We start from the raw sequence: 12,165 nt of genomic DNA on the forward strand, positions 1-12,165 counted from the left end.
GGGATTGATACGACAGATTTTACTCTGCCAGCCCACCACACTTAGAAATGCCATCGGTCAGCTTTCCCGGACTGTCTAGATGAGAGCCTGAAGTAGAAATGGGTGAGGGAAAGTAAAAAGATATATGAGATTATCATAATTCTACCAAAAACCTTCTAAAACCATAGAAGGAGTTTCATGATTATACAAGGAGTTTCTTTTGGTTTTCGTAATTAACACCCTTTGGTAACACCTCCAAGTACAGCGATCCTTCCAAGTCTTAGACCGATGGCTTTACTGTTTATATGGGGTATTACTGATTAATCATGAACTTTTTACACCACTGTACCAAAATTTAATAGAATTTATTAGGAATTTCAGAAAAACAAAGCTTCACAACTATAGCTAATATATAATTTGAATAACAAAATACCCTGTTTTATTTTCAAATATAATGAATGTGTTTTCAGTAGCATGCTCCTTAAAAACAATGAAGCATTTCCATTCACTAAAAATGTATTATCAATAAAATACATAATAACCTTGTAGCATAAATGTAAACTAGCTGATTTATCTCCATTACTCATGTTATGATTTACCTTTATCTTATGGTTGTAGTATTTAAATCCTTAACAAATGTGGAAATCTATGCTCTATTTACAGGCCATTGCCAATGGCCGCCAGAACAGTAGTACTCGCCGTCGCGGTCCGTCAGTATTTCCTCTGCAGCCTGGACCCGACCCCCGGAGACGGGCTGCCTCTCGGCCGGCTGTTCTGTAACACAAGGGCACGGGGTCACTGCACGCCAGTACGCACCGGCTTTCCCGCGGGCCTCTCTTCACGGATCACAGACCGCGTGGCACGAAAGGGTACTTTGGTCCCTGTAAGGCTCCACAGCCCTCAGTCCCCACGAGTCGCCGGTGGGAGGCAGCAAGCTCGTTACAGAACTCGTCGTCGCCACTCCTTCTGTCGGCGGAAACGTGCTTAGGAGCTGCCCTTGTCATCAGCCGCCGGGAAAGCGGTCCGAAGGGGTCGTCCTCTGCTCCAGAAGAGGCAGCGGCGGCTCACAGGACACCCCAGGGTGCTGCGGGGCTCACGCCGGGACCCCCGAGGCGGGACGAAGACACCCGCCGCAGGAGGGAAGGGTCCCGGGGGCGGCCGAGGCTCACTTAGTGCCCTTAGGGCGGTCTGCGGCCGGGGCTGCGGGCCCACGCGAAGCCTGGGTGAGACACACACTCTGACTGGGAAATCTGGAGGACGATGGTGGCATCAACTGGAGTAAGAATTACAAAAGGGAGAAGAGATTTGGGGGGGAACAGGGGAAAGGGCCAGTCCTGGCTCTGCCCCTGAACGTTTCTCAGACTCGAGAGAATTACTTGGTGTCCCTCACTTAGAAGATTACACAAGAGTGTGTGTGTGAAACCATCTGGCAACAATAAGGTCCACTTGCCACCAAAGAGTATTAATTAATGTGCATCAATGTGTAAACTTTGCCCCGGTTGTGCACTTTCCAGAGAGATGGATGATCTTTGAGAATTAAACATAAATTCTCAAATCTTAAACCAACAACATTTGAGTTTTCTATATTGGGGCATCTGGTAGATTTTTCACATGATTAGTGTTGCTCTGCTGAGTAATTTAGTTCCTGAGTTAACTACATAATGCTTGTTAATTATAAAGCTGGACACATATGACATACATTATCATTTGAAAAGAAATTCTTATAAGTTCATATGGGTATGAAAACATTGGAGTGGAAATGTAAAATAAAGTAAGAAACATAAATAAAAACCTTACCTGCAACATCTCCAAACCAACAAATATTCCTGAACAGATATTTCTGCCATTATATGGAGAGAACTGGGCCATAGCACTAGTGTCCTGGTAAAAACGAGGTAGCTTTGGTGGTCTCTTGTGTCATGCAAGACACAAGACGCATGTCACACACAAAGTATAGGAACATGATTACATAGTGCCTTTCTAGAACATGCATATTAAATAATTTTACTTATTTGAAATTGTGACGGAGAGACAGGAACAAATTTTGAAAGCCTCCCGAGGCCGGGGGGTCGGGACTAAAGGCTACACTTATCGTGATGAAAACAAAAGACCGAAGACGAGCTAAGCCCATTCACTTTATTCCTGGGGGAGGCACGAAGCACGTGTTATGCACGCTTTACACGTGACTCCCAAAGCTTGGACATCTGTCTTCTGGATTCAAAATAAATTAAAAGCAGCTAAATAGAACACCTGAAGCCAAGATACGGGTAGAATCGAGCAGGTGATAAAAACAAACAGCTCTGAGAACACAAACCTTGAAACTCTGCGTCCACCATAAACGTTAAGCCGTATCTACTGAGAAAACCATCGGGAGCCTCCCCGTCGTGGGACAGCCACGAGGCCCCGGGCTCGGCCTCCGGCGAGGCGTCGGTGCGCAGCGAAGGCTGCAGAGGGAGGAGAGCGGACACCCACCGCGGCGTCCAACCCCGGGCTGCGTCCGGCCTCGCACGAGCAGAGCAGCCACAGGAGACACTTTCTTTTCCGGCGGGAGAATCTGAATCTGAGTGTGAGTCAGTGTCGCGCCCCCTGGGAGGGTGCTGCTGTGGTCACGCAGGACAGCGTCTGTTCTTAGGAGGACACGGATGCTTACGGTTTAGTGGAGAAGTAGCGTCATGTCTGTACCTGCCTTTCGAACAGCGCACGGAGGGGGGTGTGTGTGTGTGTGTGTGTGCGTGTGTCCGTGCACGCGCGCACGCCTCTCTCCTGTCCTTTCCTCTTCTATTTATTCTACTCCTCCCTCCCTCCATCCGTCCACCCGTCCTTCCATCTGTCGGATGAGCAAGTATGACAAAATGTCAACAATCAGCAAATCTAACTGAAAAGTAAAAATCAAAAATAGTAGAAAAAGGGCAAATAAATGTTGCGACCCCTGCAAAACACGCAAATGAAGCAATTCTGATGGGGGAGGGGTGGATGCTTTTCTCGTCAGCTGTTCAAACAAGCAGTTAACGTCTGTGATTTTAGACCATTTCTCCTGAAAATAAATGGAAGGTCTCCGACCGAGGTCAGTGATGACGAAGTAAGAAGAGGGACACGTCTGGAGATGAAGGGACTACAAGAAGCTCACGGTTACCAACCGTCCTAGCGGGTGTGAGAGATCGGACAGAGAAACGAGTCCAGCCTATCCGCGGCCCCTCGTCTACCCTAGGAGCCCTCCAGGCACGAGCCGAGGCTTCAGCGCGACACGGTGCTGCGCGACCCGGCGGAGCACCGGCGCGCCCGCGGAGTGCTTTGGGGACTCCGAGACCTCTCCTCACTCGGCAGTGTCTGCGGTCGGGCCATCAGCGCTGTGGGGTCCCACTGCAGGGTCCCACTGCAGGTTGAGCGGCCGTGGAGAGAGGGGATCTCCCTCACCGCGGGCGCTCTCTCGCTCGGGTGAGGTGACAACCACTTATGCTATAAACAACAAAACTGTCACACAGTCAGACACACGAAAATTGTCGCTGCAAGAATTACTGAAGTGGCTGAATCGACAGAGGTGAGAAATTGAGCAAAAAGCCAGCTGGCACGTGACGAGCAACCGTGTCCACATCTGTCAGGGGTCGAAGTGACAGATGTCACAGGCGCTGTTGTGCACCACTCAGGGCAGCAGAAAGGCCGCTTCCGAGAACCATTTGCCCAGAGGGAAAGAAAAAGCAGCCTCGTTCTTATTACTTACAGCCATATCTGGGACATAAGCAAAAATCTAAAACGTGTAAGAAATAGATCCCTTTGTTTATGTGACAGAAAATACAATGGAGCAGACTTGCGTAATCTCACTTTTTCCTCCAGATTTCAGAACCGAGCGAGCATCCAGTTAATCCCCTAACCAACATCTCCTTGTTGAACACCTACCTTGAGGATCGTGACCCTACAGAAAGCATCGTAGTCTCAGATGCCCTTTCCAGAAACCTGTCTCTGGTCACCTCTGGCCACTACGATCTCCTCCTTCTGTGATTTCCTAAGGCCGTGCCGCCCACGCGTGCTCTCAAGTCACATTACAGTGACTGGTGTGCACTCTCCACGGGCTCTTTCTCCCTGTTAGCCTGAAAATTCCTTAATGCAATAGATTGCCATTTATATGTGTACATTTACCAGAATTCAGTTGTTAAGGCCAAAAATAAAAAAACTTCCAAATAACAATGTCTAGTTTTGAACTTCGAAGACGTGAAAGGGACGGAAGCAAGGGTGGAAACCCTACCAAGGTAGAATTCTTAGTAATCTTCCAGCTGGGCTACACATCCAGAATTATCTGGAGGGTAGAACACTGATCCCTGTTGCTGTTCCCGTGAATGACGGAATATTCTGGATGTAGAAAAAACTTTGTATTTTGATCGTTTTAAATGAGAAGATATTTGCTGATTCTAACAAAATATGTCATAATTGAAAGTTAACTGAGGCGGAAAACTTGCTAAAAGCCAATCTCGAGAAAAATTAATTTCAATACAGGTGCTTACACATGAAATCATGACATTTCCTAAAATAAGAAAAAAAAAAGCTTCTTAAAATGCTTACCAGAAGTGGTATTATTTGTAAGGTATTTTTGATGGATGGATTCTTGCAAATGGCTTCTTGTACATCTGAAAGAATTATGCCATGATACAAAAGTAATTTAGTTATGTATATTGACCAAGAAGAACCACTAAAGAATCAGATATTAAATTCTGGTATAACAAAATACTAAAACTGAGTTAAGAGTCTTTTTCTATTGTGTCCAGAAATGGTGTTTACACTAATGTTAGGTAGGAAACAGAAGTAGTTTGGTTAAGAACAAGGACATAAAACTTAAGTTGATAAAAAGGAATTCCTAATACTTTGACCATTCTATAACAATCTTTATACAAATACTGGGTTTTTATTTCTTTTCCATTTGTCTTCCTTCTTCTTTTTCTTTAAACCAAAAGGAAATTCCCTTCTTGGAGCTGCCAGGAAAGCTGTCTCTTCTCATCGTTGTCACAACTGTCTTCTATCTCTGACAAGTTTTATGCAAGAGACTTTTGTGCCCGTCCTCCAACAGACAGTGGAGACTTCTGAGGCTCCGGGCCCAGCCTGTCCTGCCTCCCCGCCCACAGGGAGGAAGCTTTTTCCTCCCCACCCCCTCCCCCCCGGCAGTCTCTGTCCTGTAGAAGGTTCTGCAGCTTCAGGTCCTTTCCACGGCCGTGGAGCTCTCTGCCCCCGCACTGCTGAGCCCTTTCTCAGGTCTCCTGCTCTGCACTCTAGTTCTCTCATAAAACGTGGAGGGTCAGAAGAACCTGTAAGTAGGTATGAATTCATCTTGTCTGTGGCTCCCATTCTAGTTCACATTTATACTTCAACACTTCGTTAAAAATTTAAGCAGAATTCCCAATATCAGCTTGTATGGAACGTAGCATTTCTTTCTTCCATACTCTGCCACAGGTGAGTTAACGGTTGTGTTCTCTTTCTAAAATAAATGACTGTTTTGTAATTTTCATTATGATATTTTCTCTGAACCACAGTTTATTTAGAAATATGTTTCTTCTTCTTTTTTTTTAAAGATTTTATTAGAGAGAGAGAGAGAGAGAACAAGCACAAGCGGGGAGGAGGAGGAGAGGGACAAGCAGATACTATGCTGAGCAGGGAGCTGGACGTGGGGCTCGATTCCATGATCCTGAGATCACGACCCAAGACAAAATCAAGAGTTGGACCCGTAACCAACTGAGCCACCCAGGCACCCCTAGAAATGTGCTTCTTAATGGTTATCTTTTTGTTATTCATTTTTAGCTAAATTGCATTGTGGTCAGAGTCTGTGCATAACTCTAATCCTTTGTAATGCTTCGGACTTGTTTTATGATATAATATGTGGCTCATTTTAATAAATCATCCATGTATACTTACAAGGAATGTGTCCCTTTAATCAAGTTTGGAACCCTGGTTGATTCCTACATATCTATTGATTTACTTTGTCTGTTTGTTCCATCGGTTACTAGCAGCGCAGAAAAAGGAATCTCCCACCATGGCCAAAACACATTTTACATATTTTGAGGCATGTTCCTAAATGCATATAAAATGAAAATGTTTTATATATTTCTCCTTAATTAAAGCTTCAATCATCATGATCTTTTTTATGTCTACTAATGTTTTCTGCACTATAGTCAATTTTGTCTGATAATAATACATTGAAATAAGTTTTCTTTTGGTTAGAATTTGCTTGGTACATATTTTCCAACTTTTTATCTTCAGCTCTTCTATACCTGTATGTTGTACGTACATAGTTTATAAACAAAATATGGTTGTGTCATAAAAGCATAGATTTTAAAAAGATCTGTTAACATATAATCCACACATTCCTTGTAAGTACATTTGTACTCGGCATTTTATAGCACCGTACTTCTATCCGTCCTGTGTCTTCTGTGTTTCTTTTTCTCTCCATTTTTGTCTTATTTTGAATCAATTTGCCACTTTTCTTCTTCACCAGTTTGGAAATTGTATACTTTATTCTAGTCCTTTCATTGTGACCCTTGTAACTATCAGACGTATACTTCCTTTACCAATATCTAAAGTTAATCTGACCCAGAGAGTTTAACGCTATGTGAAATAAGTCAGTCAGAGAAGGACAAAGAGTGTACAATTTCACTCATATGTGGAATTTAAGAAACAAAGCAAATGAGCAAAGAAAAAAAAAGGCAAACCAAGAAACAGACTGAACCGTGGAAGACAAGCTGACGGTCATGGGAGGGGCGGAGGGCAGGGTGAGGGGAACGAGTAACGTACTTATAGTGATGAGCACGGAGTTATGCACACCATGTGGCATCGCTGTATTGTACACCTGCGACGAATGCAACACTGTATGTTAGTTGTACTTGAATAAAAGCAGTTAAACCGTACCGAATTCCTTAAGAAGAAGCCTACGACACTTTAACACCGTTTGTGTTCTCCCAACTTATACACTACTTTTAACAGGTATTTAAGGCTAACATTATTGTCTTTGAAACAGACACTACTTTATTAATTTTTTGTTTTATGTAATGTTGGTCCAAATTTCCCCTCTCGGACTGTCCACCTGGGATTACTCTTGGTCTTCTGAAACGCAGTCTTTAGAGTTTCCTTTGGTAAGAATGTGCTCTTAACAAAACCTCACAGAGAAAGTGCTCCATCCTGCACAGACACACGGAGGGAGGTGAGAAAAGCCCGTGCGCCTTCCTCCCTCATCTGCTCAATCCTGAAACTCAAGACGTGCGAGCCTCTGCCGGCCCTCCCTGTCCCGGAGCGCGCGTCTGTCCGCAGGCTCACGTCGGGGCGGGCGGACGGGCTTCCTGCGAGGCCACCGGCTTGGGCGGGTTTTGACGCCCGCTCCCTCTGTGAAGCCGTGAAGAGCAAAGCTCAGTTTCATCGTGGGGGTTAAAGAAACCTCCAGACACCAGCTAGATGCAGCGTTCTCAGCTTTCTGGGCTCTATCTATATTCAGTTCCTAGTCTTAAGTATTCCTTATGTTCAGGCGCCTGGGGGGCTCAGTCAGTTAAGTGTCTGACTCTTGATTTCCACTCAAGTCACGATCTCAGGGTCGTGCGATCGAGCCCCACGGCTGGCTCCGTGCTAAGTGCACCGTCTGCTCAAGATTCTCTCTCTCCCTCTTCCTCTGTCCTTCCCCCGAAGGAATTCCTTATATTCTTACCAGTTTATTGTTATATGTAAGATTTTTAAAAATACTTAATCGGGAATTTATGGTTGTTTTTGAAGGATGTCAGTAAAGATACCTAGCCTGTCACGTTGCTGAAAGAGAAGAGAATTCATACATTCCTAGAAGACAGACAAGCCTGTCAAAGAAATTAACATCATCATAAATGACCTGAGTATGGTACACTTGAAATAGTAGGGTGTACCCAAATACACACACACACACACACACATATGTACATATATATTTTAGAGAGAGGGAGAGGGTGGGGAGAGGGGGAGAGACAGAGAATCTCAAGCCGACTTCATGCTGAGCACGTAGCCTGATGGCACGCTCAACTTCAGGACCCGGGATCACAGTCTGAGCTGAAATCAAGACTTAACTGACTGAGCCACCCAGGCACCCCTGCTCAAAAATATTTTTTAACTGTTAATGTATTTAAGTACCTAATAATTTGGATACATTTTGTATTTTTTTAAAGATTTTATTTATTTATTTAACAGAGAGAGAGAGAGAGAGAGATATCACAAGTAGGCAGAGAGATAGGCAGAGAGAGAGGGCGAAGCAGGTTCCCTGCTGAGCAGAGAGCCTGATGTGGGGCTCAATCCCAGGACCACTGGGATCATGACCTGAGCTGAAGGCAGAGGCTTAATCCACTGAGCCACCCAGGTGCCCCACATTTTGTATTTTTATTTCCAACTTTTAAATTAAATTAAAATTGTCTAAGTACGAAATATAACATTTCTTATGAAAGGTGGCCTTCCGTACTCACAGTGCAACCTCTCATTGAGGTGACCGAGGGACTGGAGGATCTTCTGTTCTGCAGCCGAGAGCGCACAGATGTTGAATGGCTGGGTCTTATTTAAAGCCAGATTTGGTTTCTGTAGCTGCTTGCTGTTCATGACAGTGAGAATTTCATCCTCAGGCACTGAAGCTTTCACTAGGTTTTCAGCCGTCAAAAACTGAGAAGTACTATCTGAAACTACAGAAACTTTACATTAAGTATTCTTTGATTCCTTTTTGTCTTTGCGATCTTCCCACATCCCTGCTTAACTGACATGCATCTGTGTGTATTCATTTCACAAACAGAAACCCAGTAAATCTTCTGTTACTTTGCATTTTATTTATCGGGATTATCTGCAGCTAGCATTTTCTCATCCCTGATTAAAAAATCAGAAATTCAAGATGATGACAGGGAGGCCACAAAAACCCCTCGCATGTTATCTGAGCTAAAACATATCACCTTTAGATTATGTTTGTGTTGTGTTTTTGTTATCCATTGGTAATTCAAAGAGAAGTTGAAATAGATTGTCTTTAGAGCAACAATTAAGATAAGTTACGAATAAAAGAGTAAAATAAAAGGAAAGCAAAGAAGAGTTAGAAAATGAGATGACGGGCTGAACAGAACTGCCTGCCTACGAACAGACCCACGAATACACGAGGATTTGACGTATGATCCAAGAAGACTCCAAGCCTTGAGGAAAGGGAAGGATGACTCAGCAAATTAGTTTGCTGCTTATAAAAGAATCAATTTGCAGTTTTCCTGTACATCATCCATTTAAACAAATTCAAAGGAAAGTAAAGAACTCAAGGAGCAGTCTAGAGGAGAAACAAAGAAGCACTTCCGGACTTCTGGGTCGGGAAGCTTCTTCGATCTTAAAAGCCATGGGGAGATCACTAAGTGCAAACCAGAGGACGTGTTTATTGAACGGGTGGTCCTCCCTAGCAGACTTGAAGTTTCTGAAAGGCAAGACTTCCGTGTGCTTTGTGCATTATTCCATACCCAATATGTAGCTGTCGGCAGGAAATTAGCTCTCAATCATTTGTTGAATGAAACAATAAAAAGGAAGTCTTCTAAATATAAACACATAAATAGAATAAAATGCAAATAATAAAGTAATAAAAACATTTGCAACTAATATGAATAATAGAACCCTTAATATTTAAAGAATTTGCAAAAATCAGTAAGGAAATAACAAAACTCCAATATCTATAGAGAAAACCATATGAAGGAGCAATTCACCAAAAGTAAAGATACATGCAAAATTTCTTTGTAAGCAAATTATAGAAATAATTCTACGTCAAGTTGGCATATATCCCAGAAAAGTTTTAAATGTTATTTCTCAGAAAAATACTTTTGAATCTGCATAAGGAGCTGTAACAATGCTTATTTCTTCTGATCCAGTATTCATTTAATACAGAGATTCATTCAACAAATAGTTATCAGGTGCCAACAACATGTCAAATACTGTAATTGTGATCCCTGGGATCTCTGTCTTATGCAAATGATTGAAAAGTCAGGGAAAAGCTTCATGTAGAAAGATGTTCAATACATTATCACTTAGAATGCACACACCTGGCAACAGTCTACATGTGCAGGATAAAGGGCTTGAAACCCACATGGTGGCTTACCTGTCACATGGTGTGTATTTGGGAAAACACACATAACAAAAAATGAAATCATTAGGAACAAAGCTCAGGGAACACCTTTAAACGGAAACATACCTTCTTCAACATCAGAAGTACACCTTGTAGTGTGTTTTGGCTCACTTGAACTTGGCTGGGCACTTTGCTCCAAATTCTACAAAATATAATATTATATCAGAATAGGTTTCCATATTTAAATACTCATCATATACATTTATTAAAAGAAACATATGCGCTCTATATAGTTTCAGTAATCGCTGCTCATGTAAACTGTATATTTCCTTTTTCATGGAACAGAAATCAAAAATTACTGGGATAAGGCCTTTCTAGGATACCTGAATGTTTAAGAAAATGTTTTCTGTCAATTTTGGAAAAGTTTCAGGTTGCCCTGTTATCTTGGGTCTTTGGAAGAGGGGAAGTGGGGTGCTACTTAAAGGAACAGCAACAATTAACGTAAGGTTTATGACCGAATCGGTGTTTCGTTGTAAGGGCAGAGGCTCCGACGGGGACTAGTGTCAAGGACAAGACTTGCACAGAGCCGCGAGCGGGGAGCCTCGCAGGCCAGGCCGCGGGCACGCTCCTCAGTGCTGTGTGGGCTGGACGCGGCCGGCCGGGCTGCCGCACGCCTGTGCTCGCCTGGTGGCCTGGCTACCCCCGGTCCCTGGCCTGTCCTCGGCGGCCGGATCCCGAGTCGCCGAGTCGCCGGTGCAGCTGTCTGCCAGAGCCCCGTCCTCGCGCTCTCGGGCGCGCCTGGCCTCCCCTGGAGGCTGGAGGTCCCCCGTGCGGACACAGTCCTGGCACAAGCGGGACGCGCTTCTCCCACCTTCACAGATCACTCTCAGGTTCCCTCCCCGCGGAAGTTTGATTAAATACATTTCCTGCTACAAGGCGACTGCACGCCTGCGGCAGCTCTTCAGTTAAAAAACAAAACACCAAATATCAAAACAGAACAAGAGAGCTGAAACAAATTAGCCTTCAAATCTCGATTTTGATGATTTTGATTCAGGGACACCGACCTCCTCTGAAGCGAACAAGGCTGTGGAAAACGTAGGCAGGTGTGTGAGTGGAAGGCGGACGTGGGGCCTCTGGAAGGAACACACAGGGGCTCGGAAGCAGGCCTCCAGCATGCCAAGGGGCACACACAGGGCAGAGTCAGACCCAAAAGGTAAAGATGAATTTAGGGAGCACACTCATCGGAGCACTTCAAATTTAGTCTGTTTTTTGTGGTTGCTATGACAACTATATATTGCTTTAGCATTTAAAATCCATTTACACAAATAGCCCTCGTTCACTTGACAGGTTCTGAGACGTCTGACGTGAACCACACGGTGGCTGAAGGATGGCCTCCTCGGGCGGTACCGCACTGACTCCCAGGAGGCGGATCTGTGAGTAAGTGCCGGGGCACTAAGCATTAAGAATAGCACGGTACTGGGGCACTCAGTGGCTCAGTGGGGTAAGCCTCTGCCTTCGGCTCAGGTCATGATCTCGGGGTCCTGGGATCGAGCCCCATATTGGGCTCTCTGCTCAGCGGGGAGCCTGCTTCCTGCCGCACCCTCCCCCACCTGCTGCTCTGCCTACTTGTGATCTCTGTCAAATAAAAAAATAAAATCTTAAAAAAAAAGAATAGCATGGTTTTTCCTTAAGAAATTAAAAATGGAGCTTCCCTATGAGCCTGCAGTTGCACTACTGGATATTTGCCCCAAAGATACAGATGTAGTGAAAAGAAGGGCCATCTGTACCCCAATGTTCATTGCACCAATGGCCATGGTCGCCAAACTGGGGAAAGAACCAAGATGCCCTTCAATGGACGAATGGATAAGGAAGATATGGTCCATATATCCTGTGGAGCATTATGCCTCCATCAGAAAGGATGAATACCCAACTGCTGTATCAACAAGGACGGGACTGGAAGAGATGATGCCGAGTGAAATAAGTCAAGCAGAGAGAGTCAAGTATCATATGGTTTCACTTACTTGTGGAGCATAAGGAGTAACACGGAGGACGTTGGGAGATGGAGAGGAGAAGGAAGTTGGGGGAAATCGGACAGGGAGACGAACTATAAGAGACTGTGGACTCTGAGAAAT

General features: G+C 44.3%; 1 protein-coding gene across 1 annotated transcript in view; it reads right to left on the bottom strand.

Annotated features, from left to right (window-relative positions):
* Positions 1 to 421: 421 nt before the first annotated feature.
* Positions 422 to 12,165, bottom strand: part of CEP126 (centrosomal protein 126) — a 90,084-nt gene continuing 78,340 nt past the window's right edge. Inside the window, 4 exon segments of the mRNA XM_080815719.1 lie at positions 422 to 753; positions 4,534 to 4,598; positions 8,427 to 8,636; positions 10,160 to 10,235. Coding sequence (XP_080671845.1) covers positions 691 to 753; positions 4,534 to 4,598; positions 8,427 to 8,636; positions 10,160 to 10,235 — 414 coding nt within the window. The 3' untranslated portion in view covers positions 422 to 690.

This window comes from Martes martes (genome assembly GCF_963455335.1).
Source record: "Martes martes genome assembly, chromosome: 10".
NCBI lineage: Eukaryota > Metazoa > Chordata > Mammalia > Carnivora > Mustelidae > Martes > Martes martes.